The sequence below is a fragment of the Rhipicephalus microplus genome, chromosome X (assembly GCF_043290135.1).
Source record: "Rhipicephalus microplus isolate Deutch F79 chromosome X, USDA_Rmic, whole genome shotgun sequence".
In the NCBI taxonomy this organism is placed as follows: Eukaryota; Metazoa; Arthropoda; class Arachnida; order Ixodida; family Ixodidae; genus Rhipicephalus; species Rhipicephalus microplus.
In genome coordinates, this window is record NC_134710.1 from 216,662,208 (window position 1) to 216,681,712 (window position 19,505).

At 38.3% G+C, this 19,505-nt stretch overlaps 2 protein-coding genes across 3 annotated transcripts in view; one reads left to right on the forward strand and one right to left on the reverse strand.

Annotated features, from left to right (window-relative positions):
- LOC119187465 (pyruvate dehydrogenase phosphatase regulatory subunit, mitochondrial) overlaps positions 1–5,453 on the forward strand; it is an 81,258-nt gene extending 75,805 nt beyond the window's left edge. The window contains exon 19 of the mRNA XM_037435574.2: positions 100–5,453. Coding sequence (XP_037291471.1) covers positions 100–219 — 120 coding nt within the window. The 3' untranslated portion in view covers positions 220–5,453. The remainder of the gene's footprint in view (positions 1–99) is intronic.
- LOC119187466 (mitochondrial ribosome-associated GTPase 2) overlaps positions 4,745–19,505 on the reverse strand; it is a 39,228-nt gene continuing 24,467 nt past the window's right edge. The window contains exons 5-7 of one of the 2 annotated variants that reach the window (XM_037435578.2): positions 18,947–19,085; positions 11,962–12,134; positions 4,745–8,015 (exon numbers count right to left, since the gene is read on the reverse strand). In XM_037435578.2, coding sequence (XP_037291475.1) covers positions 7,815–8,015; positions 11,962–12,134; positions 18,947–19,085 — 513 coding nt within the window. In that variant the 3' untranslated portion in view covers positions 4,745–7,814. Of the gene's footprint in view, positions 8,016–11,961; positions 12,135–18,331; positions 18,573–18,946; positions 19,086–19,505 lie in introns of those variants that run through there. The other variant, XM_037435579.2, reaches the window with a different exon arrangement.

Below are 19,505 nucleotides of genomic sequence, written 5' to 3' on the forward strand. Positions count from 1 at the left end.
GATACAGGCATTATCATGCTTAGTAGTTGATATATGGCAAAGTTGCAATTTTTGAATTTTCAGTGCTGACAGAGCATCATTATTCGTCAATGTATGCAGGTGGAGCTTGCTGGTTGCAGGTTTCCTGTTCAAGCGTCTGTGACACCACCTGAGCTCTCTGTTGCGCCGATGGGTGGCATACGTGACCAGTACAAACCTCAAGCCAGAACTCTACTTTAACATGTTGCACTAAGCTGGTAACAAAAAACAACTGCATGTCTGGGATTTTGTTTCTGGTTTTACAGTACTATGAAAGCATATTTTCTGTTTTGCAGCAATGAAATGTTGTAGCTCTCCATGATTTTATGTTAATTGCATTAGGGGTGCAATCTTGTAGTCATTGTGACTGAACAGAACACATCACGAGAGAATGAGAGGGAGAAAACAACTAGTAGGTGAAAAGCGAGCTCCCCAGAAAGATGTGTTATATTTTGATTGTCTGTTGAGGAAGTTCGGAATAGTTTTCAGTGCATGAAGAAATATAGAATTATTATAACTGATTATCAGTATTTGGGGCCACTGCATCTCAAAGCTTGAAATTGAAGAGCACGATTACTTTGAAAAATTTATTTGTGTTAATAGATGTTGATTGGGTGCTAGGTAGTGTTGCCATTTCGCGAGACGTTCACCTGTTTGCCATTTTCACAAACTCTAAGTGCTGGATCGGATTGAGCCAAAGACAAAGCAGGCTAATTTGATTCTCCAGTACGAGTGCTTATGTTTTGATCTAATCCAAGTCATCCGGAGACTGTTCTATATCCATTCTATCGGAAGTAGCGGTGTCTCTGTTCTGTGCCCGTTACTCGCCTGGCAGATGACAAAACAATTTACAGAACTGCCTTTTCCTGTTGCTGTTATCACGTCTGACCATCAGGTGAGGCTGGACCAGCCCCATGCGTTGCGCTAGAGTGTTCTATTACAGAATGTGTGCAAGATTGCACCCTAGGAGTATTTCATGAGATCAGCATAATGTTTTCTTCCTTACCTATTCATTCCTGTGATGGCATGTTCCAGTCAAGTTGTATGTGCAGCAAGGTAGGGAAGTTTATTAGTGACTGTTATTGCCACCAATGTGTTCAGATTGTCAAAATGTTAATGGCAAGGCACACATATATAACCAAAATTATACTCCACAAAAGGTTTTATGTTCTTGTAAATGTTTGACAGTGCCCTTTCCTTCATTAGTAAGCTCCAAATATTCACTCTATTCTCACACAAGCAAACATGTAGGAACTTGTCTCGTGGGTGTTTGAATGAGTAGAATATCAAATGAAATTGTTTGCGCAAGCCTGATGGATGCTTAAATGGCTAGAATCATTAAATAATGTGAACACAAATAGTTTAGCGAAATGGCCTGCGAGTGGCAAATATAACATCAGATGTTTCCAATTTCTAAAAGAAAAAGTAAATGGAAAGGTCCATGGAATCATTCTCAATTCACACAGTAAGAAGTGTTGTTCTTTATATTAGTGTTTGACAAAACATATATTCAACAGCTTCAGACAGTGAATTCTCGAATCAGATATCAATCAAATAGCATACTGTTAAATTCATATTTGTATGACCTTTGAGGGTAGGTAGCAATCCACAGGATTCATAGTGTGCTGCTGGATCCTCAAGGGTGCGATATTGGTGCAATGGTACTCTCATGTCATTGGCTTACCAGCTGATGAAATTTTTTTGTCATATTTTGGCACAGTTCTTGTTGTATTTAAGCTTGTATTTATTAAGGAAACAGTTATTACTGCCAGTTATGATGGTTAACACACAAATGACCTAAACCTGCCTCCTTTCTTTTTTTTTTCTCTCCCCCCCTTTACTTTTTGAGCAAAAACATGGCCCAGTGAAATGCTACAACATTGGAAACAGCTTCTCAGCCTGTGCAGTTATGATTCCACAGTGCCAATTCACCTGTACACTCATAATAACTGAAGCTTAAAAAAGTCAACTTTATGGTGGCGGTGTTCGTTGAACAGATGGAGGCAGTGCAACTTGAGAAGACAACCACTGCAAAACCAGAAATGCAAAAATGAAGTGCTTGATTAGTCGGTCTAAGAAAATCAATGTTCCCAGTTAGTATTTAGCAAAGAGGCTACGCTATAATAAGGTGTGGCTGGGAGTATTCTCCCCCTTGCCAAAAGCAGTGAATAATCTGAAATCTTGCCAATAGGCAATGAGTTTTACTGCTTGTCTCATGAAGCCTAGAATTCGATTGATATTTCAAAGTAGTTTTGAGCGAACTTGTGTGCTCTCTGCTGCTCATAAGAAAATATTGTCTGGCCATTTACAACAACACAGTCTAATGACTGGGTAGGTTTATCTACCAATTTCTTAAGTATTGCAGGGCCTTTTTTGCTGTGTAACTATGCAATTTTAATGACATTAAGATATGCCATCTTTGTACAACTCCATGGTAAGCTTAATAGCCGCACCCGTAAAATTCTTTAAAGGCCCCTTTAACACTCAGAGGTTGAATTGTTGTGGTGGAGCAGTTGTGCGTAAGTGTGCAATGAGCACTTATCCATGAGAATTTTTCAAAATGGTGCCATAATAGCAGAGTCAGGCACGTTTGATCAAAACGCAGCAATCCCTACTTTAGGTCTTCCTTCGCTACCCTCTGAGGGTCATTTTGCCCTCCTTGCCGAGTGCCCCTTCCGATCTCACCTGGCATATGTCATTGCTGATGCACTGTTTGAAACACTGTCTACTTCTGGTTGCCGCAACTCCATCAACTCTGTGCTTATTGGCTAACCCATGTTGCCGTGCCGGGCCAAGCTCCTACGAATATGGTCCCTGTGTTGCGTGCTCACCTTCACTGTATCGCCAGCATGATGGATCCTTATGTTCACACGCCGTGCCAGAGAAGTTTGTTTGTGCTAGATGAGCCAATGTCACAGCAACCGAACGAAGAACAAAAAGCTCGGCCAGCAGCTTACAGACAAACTGGAAGGTATAGGTTCTTGTTCGACCATTTGCAGCATGACTTGCACTCAACGTCACAGGTTCAACGTCACGACATCACTCACGTCACTACAGAGGGCCTAGAGAGGAGGAGGAATTGTTTCTTGGAATTTGTTGTGCGCCCATGGCTTGTAGCGCTGCCCCTTGTGGCATCATTGATCGTGACGGCATTCTGCACATAATGCGCGTGTTTGCTTAAAATGTTTGAAAAAATATTGGAGGTGTTTTTGGGGCCTTTTAAGTAAGCATCTACTGTATGTGCACTACAATAGGCCCATAAAATACGATTTATTGACTGATGGTACACCTACTATTGAAGCCGAACAGCATCCAGATATACTTTGGATGACTGAAATATGCATATTGTAGCTTGAATTGTGATTGTGGATGACTGAAATATGCATATTGTAGCTTGAATTGTGATTGTGGATGACTGAAATATGTATATTGTAGCTTGAATTGTGATTGAAGCTCAAGTCAACTTTCTAGTCATTTCAACTAACTTATTATCTGTAGAACGTTTTATGTCGCATTGTCTTCCTAATTTCACTTTGATCTTTTATTTGTGCCCTGCAAATTTTTTTATTCATTTCGTTGTAGGCATTGCTAGGAAGCCAATTTTGATGTGATGTGTCCATCTTGTGGACAAGTACGCTGCAGTGGAGCGCATTCAGTTGCTCGAAAAAGCGGCAAACCGTGATGTCATGGTGCTCTTGACCACATCGACGCACCAAACCCGCCAGCACATTCACAGCGAAAAAAACAAAACAAAAGTGGACAAAGTGTACAGTAACAGTATACCTATACAAACTTGACATGTCAAAACTTGAATACAAGCATGTTCAGATGTTTGAGAATGATGCAGGGAACATGTACCAACTTTCCAGGTGCTTCAAGCAGGTGACTGCGTTGAACCCAATTTGAGAGCTAACGTGATCAAAGTTGATGCGTAGTCTTAGACATGTGCGTTCAAAAGTGGATATCTGGGGGCTGCGTTTGTTGCGGTGAAGTACATTCCGTGCCTCTTATTTGTGCCCATAGCTGTGAAAGCTTCTTGACATCAAAATAATGTTGCAAAAGAAGGACCGGACACTGGAGGTGCATTTCTCGCCAAGCTCCAGCCAATAAGCGGGCGGCCGAAGTGGACAGTCTGCAATGTAGACTCATCGAGAATAGCTCCCCTGCTGGCATTATTTACAAAAGGTCACAAAGCTTTTTGCTCGCGCCTATTCAGTGAAGTGTATTATAAAGTTTCTTGAGACTGTTTTGTAAAGATAGGCGATATCAATGCAGCTGAGTGTAATAAATCTTTCTATATCTAAATTAGTGACATGTACAAGTTCTTTTAACCATTTAATATGACAGATGGTGGTCTGTAATTTTTTTTCCTTTTCTGAAAAAGGCCGTTTTTCAGCAAACTCGTTTTGCATTGTTTCATGGAGTCTTAACATGATGGCCATCCTTTCCTTTAATGTAGTTCCACAAGGGTATTCATATCAGGTTTATGTGAAAAAAAGAAAAAAAAATATATTTTTGTGTATATACACTTATTGCTCCCTTAAGCTATTCTATACACTAACTTTCTTCTTATGAGCAACAGAGATACTGCATTTTAAGCAGTAAGGTAAGATGGCATTATTGTTAAGTAATATTGTCAGCATGCTACGTAACAATATTATTCAATCATTTGGGTGTACCTACCAAGGCAGCTTATGGTAACATTAAGAATGACCAGGTGGAAATCTTTAAAAGGATTTCATCATGTTTTTTATTATAAAAAGAAGACACTGAAGTATACAGACTGAGCGTAAAGCGTACCGTGTTAGCAAGGCATCCACATCTGCCTTCCTTAACCTCTCATTTGTGTGCTGGTGTGCTTCAAGATCTGTTTAATATGCCCTCAAACCCAAAGAAAAAGGAACCACCATGCACGGAAGTGAAAAAGCTATGAATCTGAGCATGGTGATGAATCTCCGAGAAAGCAACGAGAACATAATGGATTCAAGGTGCTGAGGGCAGTAACCTGTGCTGTGATGATTGTGATAACCACACCTTCATTCATCATGCTTTCAACCATTTGGAAAAATAATCTTGTTTGAACACTTCTAACATACTTCATAGGCTCCTTTTGAAACCGTGAAAGCATGAAACCATGTGCTACATGCCATAGCAATGTTTCTACTAACGTATTCTTGTAAACATAAAGGTATAATGAACGAATATTGAACAGGCTAAAGTGAGAAAAAGTGGAAGCTAATGTTTACTATAATAATTAATACTTGAGCTTTTGTAGCATTGTTGGTTACAGTGTTTTAATAACTTGTGTAGGTCACCTTTGGATTGTGTGTTACCTATTCTCCTTTGTGGCATCATGCTTGTAGCAGCTTGTTCCTGGATACTGCTCCTGCTTTCCATGCTGTCATTTTGGAAAATAAACCTTTATAATGATGTCACTAGGAGCAATCATTAACCTGTTTTATGTGAAGGAAACAAGGGCAAAAAGACTATATATTTATTTGAAAAAAATTACGAGCTAACCAGTTAATCTCGGAGTTGTACAAGTGTAAAAAAAATTTCCTTTGCTGAATTACCACAGTGCACGTCGGCCGGCTTGAAATTAGATCCTATGTGGTTTATATGAAGTACAGAAAAATGAGAACATGCAAAAATTTATTGTACTAGATTATTTATATGATACCATTAAACAAGAAACAGAGAAAAAAGAAAAATGCAACCAAATTGACTAGTCTGAGTATGATAGTGCAAAAAAAATTTTTTTTTCTGAAAAAAAAAAAATCGTAGCTCATGCATCATCTCAATTGCTTCTGTTATCATTTCAGTAGCTTCTGAAATGTCTAGTTAGCCGATCGGCATTCTTGGTTCACACTTTCCAGTTTAGAAACGGAAGTTTACATCCGTGACACATTTCATGCACATTGATTACCTGCCATAACAAGTTCGGCAATATGATTCTAAATGTTCTGTATATGGTCATTAACAGGGGACAGAGTTTGAGGAAATATTAGGCTGTACTTCATGTCCTAAGCTGATAAAACTTGACACAAATATCCAATAATTTTTCTTGCGTATCCTCCAGTTTGAGACACACAGAGTTGCCTCTCTGTTGTTTCTGGAGACATTACATTATAAAAAAAATTAGGTAGATACTATAGTAAGCAATAAGTGCAATGCTGCAGACAGCTTTCAAATCAAATTTCAATTATTGTAGTCATTTTACAGTTAATCGAAATTTATGGTTTGTATCTGGACTACCGTGAAGAAAAACCAAAACCAAATGTTAAAAATTAGTATAAAATTAGAATACTACTCTCAGACTTTACGATACACAGTTTAAGCTTTATGTTAAAAAACTCAATTACAGTTCTAGCTGGTATAGATAATGAGATATCACTCCAACAAGCCAAATAAGTCACCCAAAACATCTTGTATTCAGCTTGTACTCATGTCATGAATCTAAACTTTGGATAAAACACTGATCTTTTAAGACTACATTAAGGCTTTACATGTGACAGAATAACAGTAGATTTCAATAATGTAATAGTAAGAATGGCTGTTGTTTGATAGTTTACATTATTGGAGCGTGCATCTACGATTGTCTAGCAAGGTCACATTAGGTTAATTCGCCACTAAATTTGAAATGTGTGCAGTCATATACCTTATGACTGCACACACAGTCATATGACTTGCTGCCGGCTGAGCCTTTGTCATTTCACTGGATGCCTACTACTATACTACGATACAATGACTAACGACAGCTTCATTGTAAAAAATTTTTGCAAGAACAGTATCCCCCCCCCCCCCCCCCTTTAAGGTCCCAACCACTGTCATTGCTGTTTCGCCCTAACCATTGGAAATGCATCAAAGTATACCTACAAAAAGCTCAGAGTGCCTTCGATTAGGCCAAAATTGTATCTGTCCAATGGCATTCACTTTTTTGCACAAACAGCGGTACAGCAGGCAACTGCAGTTGTGCATAGCAGGTACATATGCTGCACAAAACATGTCCCTAAACTTTTCCACCAGCCACTTCGACATGATTTCTTAGCTTAGCACGCTCAAGTTAAAAAAAAAAAAAAAAAAAACTCAAGTGCAGGCCTCGACCTTAACTGATACCTCAACAAACAGATTTTGACTGCCCCTTCCACTATACTTGTCATATTATTGCACAAGCGCTATAATATACAGTGCTGCATTACCGAGCTCATCAGTCTATTTTTTTGTGTGTATGCTGTAAAATGGCATTCATTATTTTACAAGGGCTATATACTGTCTGATAATACAGTTAACTGTTTTATAGATTGTTTTCATTCAAACAAAATTAATTTGGTGTGATGTCCTTGTCAGAATTGGTCAGATGGTGGTTGTGAAAGAAAAAAAAAAACTGGGGTGTGATGATACACAATTCTTGAGCCACTGCAAATGCTTTAACTTCAGTTTTCTTCCCAAAAACGACCTATAGATTTTTTGGCAGCATCGTGTTAAAATTAGGTGGATGACAGTTTTCTCTTGTGTGAGCTTCACAGGCATGACAGCCATATTTTTTGGAGTAAGCTTTGTGAAGGTCAGGAGTCAGCTTTATGGAGGTATACAGACACAGGTATATAGGTTTACAGACACAGGTATATAGCACACAGTTCAGCATTTTGAGAAAGCGTTTAAAAGTTGTAAAATTGAAGTTAAATTCAATGTGCCCACAGTTCACTTGATACAACAAGTGTTGCAAAATGACACAGTGGAAATAACATCAATACGATATTATATAAAGATAGTTTATCCCTATAATATACAAATTCTCAAGACTTTTGGTGCGTGGAAGCATCGTACGCACATCTGATATACTTCAAAACATCTAAAAGGTTCGTGCCATATTTTGCAGACACTGGAAACAGGGGATAACGGCCACCAATTTCTTCTCGCAGGATTTCTAGGTGGTCAAGTGCACCAGGCAGGTCAATCTTGTTGGCGATCACAGCATGGGCGCCATCAGTAAACCCCTGAAAGAGAAACATATAAGAAACATCTTTTACTTGTCCAACTGTTTGTGCAAATTCATAAAGATTCTAAAAATATAAAGCACTTTTTCAAAATATATCCGGTGCACACATAGAAAAAAACTGAACAAATACGAACATTCATCAGACAAGTTCATGATGAATGTTATATCCAGTAAGCTGACTTTGTATAATCTCTTAGCTGTATGCTTACTCAAGAATATGAAAAGTGCTGAAGGCAGCAAGCAGTGAATATGGCCCTGACCGCCAGGAAATGCTCCTGCCTATCACGTACCAAGTCTTACCTGTAGCGCTCATGTAGCAAACAGCTGATAAACAAGGCAAGTCCCACATGAAATGTGAAATGTGTAAATGTCATGATTAGAAATGCGTAATGCAGCAAGAAAAGAAAAAAGTAGGCAAGATTGTTTATGCCGTGAGGGCCCTTGGTTCTGACACAGAACACATTGGAGGAATGTTAGTCGCTACAGTGAGTCAGACAATGGAGAAAAGCATCTCCTATTAATATGGCCCTTGCATCATATAACACCACATATCTGCTACAGGTAGTGTTGCTTACTCTAGAAAACCATCGCCTCGTAACATTTATTTGGTCCTGCATTGGGCATTATTAAACCCCTGAAAAAATTTTGTAGGCATGTAAGAATTTGAGCAACTTGTACACCAAAAACTGTATAATACACTATTAATGAAAATCAACAGACAATAAAATCAAGGATGGCATAGAGTACATCAATTGATCTGTATTGTAGTGATTACGACATAAATGTCAAAAAGGTAAAGTTGATGAAAAGACAACTTGCCGCCAGCAGGAACCGAACCTGTAACCTTCAGATAATGCACCCGATGCTTTACCAACTGAGCTAAGGCGGCGATCGATTTCTCATTTACATTATCAAGTATTCATGTGAATGAAAATGTGGAAGTGTTAGTCACTGCCACTTGTTGCCATGGTGGCGAGTGTGAGTGCAGACAACTCTTTTTTTTTTTTTTGCCAGCTGGCATCACATAACATGTGATCTGTTAACGAGCAGACAGCTGAACAATAAAAGCCTTCATGTCTTTGTTGATACAAACTTAATGAAAACCAACAGGGAATGAAGCCAACTGAAGAGTAGGGGATGTTAATTGTACAGCTTTAACTGTACATAAACGATAACAGAATCTTCACATCTTTTGAAAGTCTGAGTCTGTTTTGCCCTGTCTGAAATCTACTAAAGACTTCGTAAATGCTTCACAATATCTGACACCGTCACATTGCTATAGTCAGGTTCTATTCATGTTCTTCATACAATGCAAGGTTTGTACAGGAACTTGAATTTTTTATAGTTATTGCTTATAATGAAGAAATTGTACAGCATGGCATTAATCTAAAGATTCATTCACTATTAAAGGGAACACCTGTGTACACAGCATGTCTAGATATTTATTTATTTTTTATCTAACAGAAGCACAGTGACTTGCATAAAACTATTGGTGGTTGAGAGTTTCGACTCCTCTTGACAGACTAGTGATGTGCACGAAGATTGTTTCTTTATCCACTTGCTGTTACAGGGCCAACAATATTGATGGTGTTCATTCGAGTGTTCCTTTTAACAATGAACCAGAATGTACATGCATGTTTGCTTATGGACAGTAGTGCCTCTCAGTCACCTTTAATGTGGTGCTGGTGAAACAGGCACAGCACTTTCAAAGCAAATTTGGGACTCCGACGCAGCTTCTACTGCTAGCTGTTTGTTCTTTTACGAATATTTGATACCAATTATGTAATGATTGGTTTTCTTAACCACCACATAAGAGAAGGGGTGTGCAAAGATTTGAGTTTCAAATTCAAACTAGATAATGCCTAATTATACTTAATTATATAATTCGACTTTCAAATAACTAGTACACGAAGTTTCAAAAAATCTGACTGGACGAATATCTGAAGAGCAAGAAAGGCCAAAGGTGCAACTTGGTTAGGGTGAGGTGGCTAAAACTAATGCTAACCTCATTACGGAAGACCTTCCGTTAAAACTTTCACCGATATACAGGTACAAAAGGGAGCACATGTTTATTTTAAAGGAAATTGTGTAATTTCAGTACGTCATGGCAGTACGTCATTTCAGTACGTAATGGCAGAAAAGGCCAGAGAACAGTGTGGGACACCATCGAAATAGCACTGAACTCAGACCTTATATCCAAGAGGTTCAAAAATTCTTGACTGACCTCCTGACCCCAAGAAAGAATGATCCTTTGAAATACTGGAAAGTACACAGAGCTCCACATTATCCGAGTATCGCCAAAATTGCTTTACGATACCTTTCCATCTTTGCTACTGAGACACTAAGTGAGTGCATTTTTTCAACTGCTGGAAATGCCAAAATATCACTGCGAGAAAGTTTGAAGCAAGGTTGTGTTAATTAGCTAGCGTTTCTGCATGAAAAGTTCTAATCTTTTGGTGGCAGTCACTCGCCGTGTTATGTGATTGAGAACATGAGTAGATTAATTTTTTTGTATTTTATTGAAATTTTTTACGAAATTTTGGTATTCGATTCAACATTCAACAATATTTCCCACTATTCAGCACTATTCGATTCAAGATAAAATTTTTCTACTCACATACCCCTGCATTATACCTTTGTTAAACGGGCACTTGAAAGTCTTTTGAGCGAGAAGACTTCTTCTGAAAAAAAGTTTTGCCCACAAACACTAGACAGCAGGTGACCTCTTTTTCAGAAGCGGTCTTTTCTGGAAACAGCGTTTGTCTATCGCTTTCACGACTGTGAAAAAGTAGTCTTGAAACCATTGGGCACCAGCGATTATGAATCAGTGAAAAAAACTTGCAAATGTTAATTCTGTCACCTGGGCTCATCATACAAATAAGTTTCACAACTTATAGAATGCGTTATAAGCCTTTAAAGCTTATCTTTTGAGTACTACCATAAGCAGGTCCATAAGCTCAAGAATATGTGGTGACACTTAGCGCATTGCAGGCATGGCCACAAGAAGCGCAGCATCGTAACATGGCCAATGCTGATGACCGAACAGCCCTGGACGCACACAAAAACAACACCTACAGTGATCGGAGAGGGACATTGGATTTTATATATCGATACACGTAATTTTGTATTGACTGGTTTTGTTTCAAAAGCTTGTGCCACACTTTTGGTTGTGCGTTCCGAAGAAAACACTAAAAAAAGATGGTCGGTGCCGTGTGTCAGCAAGGCAATGCACCTTCATTAAAAAGCCTTTAAACTTTGTAAAAAAAATTTAAATGAGAGGGGTACGAAATTAAAAATGAGAGGGGTACGAAGCTGTTGTGCAGCTCCCCTTAGCAGCTATGCGTAAAATTTTTGATGTAGTACAATACTTCCTGGACAGAGACTTCAAACTTTCATTGTATAACCATAGTTTATAAGCAGAGTTGGTTAAAAAAAATTTGCATCACCGTCACATATGAACATAGCATAGCACTGTACAAATTTTAAGCTTACAGTGTATAGCTCTCATGTTGATGAGTGGTGCTTCAGTCCAGCAGAACATTCTGTGGCTGGCTATGTGCTTTAGCAAGATAGAGAAATACACAAGGCTCTTATAAAACTAGAACATTTATCACACTATATCTAATGAATCTGCACAAGCTGTAAAAAATTACTATTCATTAATACAGTCACAAATTTTCGATAAACTCAACTATTAGAACATTATTTAATGCAAGAAATCATGAAATTTAGTCATAAAACTGACACTACATAATCACTTTTGGTCTATTTGATAGCTGAAGCTTCAATAAATCAAGGCAAGAAAGTGAATAATGGTGACAACTCGTTATTCTGCCCTTAAGCATGGCATTTGTCTGCACTCTTCTTTTGGAATGAACTAGTAGCATCCCAACACATGCACTATAGTTTAGCATGAACAAGAAAAGGCCTCAAAAGAATCTTGCCTGACGGTAGAGTTCTAGCTCAGAGAGCAGCACACTGTACTGACTTGCTGGGTCAGGGCACTGCAGGTCTATGACAAAAAGAAGGCAGCCACATCGCTCTGCATGCCGTAAGAAAGCATGGCCCAGGCCTCTATTTTTGTGGGCCCCTTCCACCAGGCCTGGAAGATCAGCAACTGGACATACAAATTAAAAAAAATAGTATCTGCATGCTTTTTCTCACAGCTTGTAATATAGCAGAAAAATAAGCCTTTTTATCATCAGTTTGATAAGGTGGCTTTCTGATTTTTTTAACCATTATTTTACATAAAACAAAATGATTAAGCATTGCCTGTTTCAGCCTTGACTCGTGTAACACGACCAAAGTATGATCGCAAGTAGTTGTGCAAGGCAATAGATTATGCTACCTTACAATATCATTAAACAGACACTAAAAAGAAAAACAGTTTCTGGCATATTGGTAAGGTACAATTTCACAATCTCAAAAACACCACCCTTACTGTGAGGCAATGCTTGGTACGCGAGAGGACGCATAAAAACAAAATGTCGGTGCAGACGCCACCTTGAGATTCCTGCACCAAGCACCATGACGTCATAGGTTTTGAAGGCGTATACTGGGTCCTATGCAGCTTCTAAATGATAACAATTAAGTATATTGTCCTTTGTAGGTGTCATAGACCCTAGCATACAAAGTTTCACAAAATTTCATTCAGTAGTAATTGCCATGAAAATATGAAGTATACATTTTGAAATTTTTGATATCACACTTGGAGATTTCTGCCCGAAATTTAAAAATGAAACTTCAACCTTGATTTTATCTGCTAATAATGAGCTTACAATAGTGAAACTTATGGCATTAAATTTTTAAGAGTACAGTTTGTCAATATAAACCAAGTCATTGTTTCTCTTTGGTGTACCTTTAAAGGGCAAACATAAAAATTGAAGTTCCAAGTTTCAACTAAAATTGCATCGTAGAGTTCTTCACTAAAAATTTTGGTCATGCATGCCAAACAGTACTAACAATAATTGCATAGTTTTAACACAAAATAAAATCACAAAGATTGCCACGTGCATTACAAATCCAACTATTCAGTGAAAAACTTCAGCTAGCTCAATTTGGCTCGCTGACTTTGCAATGAGAATGCTATATTGCATTGATGCAACAGTGCTGGTGGTGGCATTTTGTGATGCTCTCAGTAAGCCAAGTTGGTAAAACTCATAGTCATCGCGAGCCACTGTCCAATCTAAATGCTGTAATTAAGATTTCAACAGTATAATACTTCATAAAACAACCATTTTTTGTTATTTAATATATTTTTCAAGGTATTAGCACAGCTGCACTTTTTCCCAGTCCATGCTAGTTACTAAATTACTGCTAGCTGTATGAAAAGCCGAACTTTCTTCTGAGCAGGTTGGTGCATGTTACAGATTCAACAAAGCATCAATGAGATGAAAAAGTGCACAGGCAAGCACTTTAGAGAACCACTTTTTTTGGCAGAGCCTGATCCAGTTCCACTTATAATGTAAAAAATTAAGAATAATATATTCTAGGGTAATTACATGCCAAAACCTCAATATAGCACACTGTAGTGGGGGACTGCAGATTAATTTATACTACCTAGGTTCCCTTCAATGTTCATCCAAATATAAATAATGAACATTTTTGCACTTACTAGTTTTCAATGAAACATGGCTGCCATTGCAGGGAATCAAATTGGTGGGTTTGCGAGCGAGGTCACAGTAGGTTGTTTGTAAGATATTTCTAAGCCATCATGGTGGACTGCTTTAAACATGATTTTGCTTATTGAAAGCGTTTTTATGCAAACATGTACCTTTAACATGATAGGGGTACAGAGAAGTTTTTTCTGTGCTTCATCCAAAAAGAAAACAGGAAATAAATAAATTAGGGCTTCTTCATAGGAGAAGTAACCTTTAATGTCTGTCTAAGCATGACACTGAATTCTGACACGGCACTACATTGGCCACTCTACCAACTGGCAAAGCATTGTGCAAATTGTTGCACCACAAGACAAAGATGTGGTGATCTAGTTCGGCCCATGCATCTACGACAAAATTAAAACATGTAGGCTGTCCCAAAATATGCATGCAAAAATCATTATTGTACTGTAATTCAGCCTGCCGATGCATGTGTTCGTTGATTAATGGTACTGCCGGATGTCGCGAATTCGCGACATACAGAAAAACTTCGAGCAAGTAAGTCACGATAAAGTACTTACGAAGCATGTAGCTTTCAGCGTGAAAACTCTAGCGCAGTCTCGTCCAAGGTACTTTAAGCTAGAACCAATTGTTTTGGAGCTCATTAAAGAGAGCGCGAAGCATGTGCAACAACTCTCACTTCTTCGTTTTTTTTTTGCCTTGGTGACTCGAGTTCTATCTTCAATAATTTTTTTTAGTTGGTGTGTGCACACTCAAGAGGTGGCATACAACATGCTGGTAGTTCTGAAGTATGGTTTTTGTTGCAAGGTCCTCACTTCTGTGGCATATGGAAAATTTGTGACATATGCAAAAGTGTGCATCAAGGTTGAATTTCAGATAATTTAACTATGAAATCAATTAAACATCGCTACTTAAAGCTGCAAAATAAAAAAAGTATTTTGCTCAGCGGTTTCATAATTCTGGCATTTTAGGGTTAAGAGTCCTATGAAAACTTCACTTTTTAAATTTATTTTTCTTTCATTTGATTTTTGATTTGTTTCATTAGAAAATACAGCTATCCAAACCAACAACTTATTTGCCGTGGTCCTGTGCTTTTTCACTTGTAGTGAGGCTTCTAATGCTTCGGGGTTATTATAATGCATTAAGAATGAACTTACAGAACATTATAGCCATTGAATCACCACAGGGACAGCAGTCACATTTTGATGGAAGTAAAATGTGAACATGTTTCAAGTACCACACTAAGGGTGGACGTTAGAGAACTCCAAGTGATCAAATTTGTTCTGAATTTTTCCAGTATAGCATGTCTCATAACCTCTGTGCTCCATTAGGATGCTTGTTCAAGCTTTCTTTTCCTCCTTTCTACTCACTAACATCACATCCTCTCTCCTGAAAATTTAAAAAATCAATCAATCGAGCTTAGCAAAACTTATGGAACACTATATGAACATACATATTTATGTACACCTCATGCTCACCGTGATTCCTAGACAGCTTTTCATTGCTGTTTATAGACCACCAGACCTTTCCTGATGTTCTGTATTTTTTTTTTAACGAATCAGCTACAACTTCAAATGGGTTGGTGACCCACACCTAGACATACTAACTTGCTAGTTCATCTGCCATCAAGTCTCCAAACTGCTGAAAACAAGGTGAAAATTCCTTGCCACAAGCAGTGATGGAAGTGATATTTTGCTTTTTGGAGAAGATTCTGGAGCAGAAAAAATGGTGCTTCGGAGCAGCTATTAGTGTTTTCAGAGCAAATGGCAAAATATTCCAAATGACTCATGGAGTTTTAAAGCACTAGTTAAGCATCTCATAAATATTAATATTTAATATTGAATGTATTGCACATATGATAATCACAAAAAATTTCAAGAAAAGACTAATTAAGCACATGGGTGGTCATTTAACACTTAAGTAAAATGAGCTAGTATATTTAATTAAAATTCCAGTACTTGTGGCAGAAATAATTAAAAGTGATAAAGCAGAGCATGAAATTGTAAAAGTAGCCACAATCACTTGTAACTCTCGCCAAAGCAGTATATAATCGGTACGAGATGTAAACTATGCTACTTTCATATTTCAGCAAAATAGCCAGCACTGCAAAATTAAAAAAAAAAGAAGAGCACACTTATGAACTATACACTTGAAATACTAGTTCTTGTGGCATAAATGAGGTCTGAGATGATAAAATGGTAAATGTAGTCAGTCACACATCAAAGTCGTCATAACAGAAACTAATAATCAGTGACAGTATGATACCCAACTGATCACACACATTTCACCAAAACAGTCTGCTTTTCAAGTACAAATATAAAGCTAAATCAGACATATATAGTGCCAGTACTCGTGGCACTGTCCATATGCTAATATGCAGCCAGTAAGCAAGCTGCATACTAGCATACTAGAATGACAGCATATACCGACTGAAAATAGCGCTAAGAAACGGGGACACAAGACGAGGACACACGGCACAGGTGCTAAGACGGCACAGGCACAAGACAGGCGCACAGGCGCTCGTCTTGTGTCCCCGTTTCTTAGCGCTATTTTCAGTCGTCACAATGCACCAACGAGCCCAAATTTCGACAGCATATACCGCTTGCTCTTGGTTTTGTTAAGGCTTCCTGGATAGTCACATGGTTTAAGTTCATTTGATTTGATTGATATGTGGGGCTTAACCTCCCAAAATCATCATATGATTATGAGAGACGCCGTAGTGGAGGGCTCCGGAAATTTCGACCACCTGGTGTTCTTTAACGTGCACCCATATCTGAGCACACGGGCCTACAACATTTCCATGGTTTAAGTTCGTTGTTTTCAATTTCTCAACACCATTTCAGAGCATAATGAAGCAGCATTTATTTTTTGGAGCAGTTTGGAGCAGCATCCCATCGCTGCACAAGTTTAGCATTTAAAATAATGTCTTTTGGATAATTATTTATTCAAACCTGGAAGCACACTGTAATTCATGCCATCATGTACAAAAGCTTGTTGAGCCCGCATTTCATGAGACAAATTTAATGATACTGCCTCTAGCAACAGGCTGTTGCTGTTGCCATGAATGCCATTTTGGTTTCTTACCTAATGGAAACGTGCAGGTAAGCTTCAAACTAGACCTGTGCAAATAGTAAAATATTGGGTGCACAGCAAATTCGAATACTGGAAGTGCAAGTGCAAGTCAAATTGAATATTTTCTAATATTTCTCAAATATTTCTAGAATACTTTTTGAATACTTTGAAGTAAAATTGCAAAAAAAGGTGATTCCTAACATTTTAATGTAATTTTTATGCATACTTTTCTGAAAAAGCAACACGAAAGTGGTTCCCAAATTATATTTATGTACATAATTTGGGGCAACCGAACTGTTTGCGACAACAATATAGATATGAAAGGCGAGTATACTATTTTTTCAGCCTCTCCTCCTCTTCCAACTTTTGTTGAAGCCTGACTGAATTGGTAGACAAGTGTGTGTTCCCTTCAAATCCAAAGCTCAAAATTTGCCTCGTACACGTCAATACCTATATAAGAATATCTGAAATTTTGGATGCAAAATATTTTTGGTGTCTGATCTTTCGGAGTTCCTTCCCAAATTTTCGGTCCAAAACAGCATTGAATGAGCCCCCACCTCTGCCACATCTATCATTTCCATGTTAGAACCAGCGTTTTCTTGAGTCAATACATCTGCGACCGTAGCAGAGACTGAAAGGCAGCTTTGCCAAAATACGATAGTTTGATGAGGTGAAGGATATTGAAAATCTGAAGAAGTTACTTCCAATCGAATGTTGACTGTATTTGTATTTGGAAAGTTTGAATACTCCGAATAGTAAAATTCCAGTGCAAATCGAACAGCAAACACTATTCGAAAAATATTAAAATATTTGAACATTTGCACATCCCTACTTTAAACTAATTTGAAAAAAAAAAAAGATTAACATTAGAATTAGGTGAACATGTAGTCTGTTTTTGTAAACTGCCATTTCTGCTCATTCTTTACATGAGATTTTTTTCTATGTGCTGAAAGCATTTGCTGTCTTTAAGTTCCAACGAAGCACATGCCGCAGGCGTTGCTGTCACCATTGGTACAAATCACATGCTTGCTGACCATTCAGCTGAATTCAGCAAAAGCTGATTTCAAGGTAAAAAAAAAGTTTTGTTTCATAGTTGCCAGCTGAAACTGTCAGTTTGAATGAACAAATTAAATTGGGGGACTGCACAAACCTATCATTACTATTATGTAAAGATGACAGAAAAGAAACATGATGAGAAAAAGTGATAAGCATGAATTTCATTACAATAATCTCAAGCTTTACTATAGTGGTGAGCTAAATTCACCTACAGAAATTTCACCGAAAAGCTAATTCTTTGCCATTGCAACCATTCTCTAATGTCCATGATGTTTAATAGCCCATGGACCTTCCTGCAATTCTGTCAAGGTAACCTTTGAAAATATGCTGCTGACTATAGAGTCAAGTTATGATGGGTATTACATACATTTATTCAAAGGCATATTGCCTCACCATGGTCTCCTGATTATTACTATGGGATAAACATAAGCAGACACAGAGTGTGAAAACAGCAAAAAAAAAAGGTCTATTCAAAGGCTTGCACAAACTGACCATACATTTTGCAGCATCACTTTTTTTTTTCAGTGCAATCAATGTTATTTCAATGGTAATGCGATGTGTCACATACCCAATGTATATTGTGGGGATGCTCACATCCCCTGAGTAGCAGTATTTACTAAGTGGCACATGTGTGTATGGCAGGACGGCTTCATCGTGGGACACAAATGTCGGCATAGTCACCGCTGCGTGAGAGATAGCACTGTGTTCTTGCGATGGCACCATCTGGAGGCAAAGATGGCAGGGCCATGTGGAGTGGCACTTTCTGTCTTGGCTCTTGGAGCTGGTCGTGGGCAGTCGTGCACGAGCATCTGTGGGGCAACTTTGCAGGTCATCTCCAGGACGCCCTCTCGTGGCGAGTCGAAGGTCATCAATGTCACATTTGTGTTACATTGTATGTATTATATTGATATTCTATGGTGTTGCTTGTACGATTCGGTTAGTGGGCTCATTATGAGAATTATATTGGCAAGTTATGATTTGTATGCTTTAGAGCAAGCTTTATTGTGGAAAAGGTACAAATAAATGCAAATTTGTTTGTTTGCGCTAGGGTGTGTGCTTTCTCCGCTGTTCTATGAGCCAAAGAGTCTGCACTATATTCAGTGGGGACTCTTTTGCGATATTCAGTCCATTCCAACTGTCACAATGCTGTGAAAGTATGCAAAGCACCAGAAACTATGCTTACCAGCCAACTGGAGGTAATCGTCGTAGGTCACAACACCTACATGTGGCCTCAGCGTTGTAAAAGGGTAGGCGGCGACTTTAGGCCGTGCTCTTGAGATGGCACGCAGCAAAGTAGATTTACCGACATTGGGAAAGCCGACCTGAAGAAAATAGTGCAGAACAGCTATACAGAAGTTTGAGCACTAATATTTTGCTAATCATAACATTTTATTGAACATAAACTTTGATTTTTCTCACACAGCATGCAAGCTGCCAAATGCACATCAATAATAATTCAAAGATGAGTAATACACTTGATGCTTTCACTTTGAGAAGAGCCACAAAAACAAATTTTCTGAGACAAAAAAAATTTTGCAATGTCATTGTAAAAGATGTGGCAGTCTCTAAAGATGGCTTAATTAAATGAAACAGTAATCCTACTTAGGTAAAATGAGGTGTTCAGAAAGAAAAACAGCAATCATGATTATTATACCTTTCTTTAACTCACTGGCTTTCGCAGCCGGCAATTTGGCCGTGATGACGAGGCCAAAAGCACTTCGACCGGCGAATTGCTAGCCGTT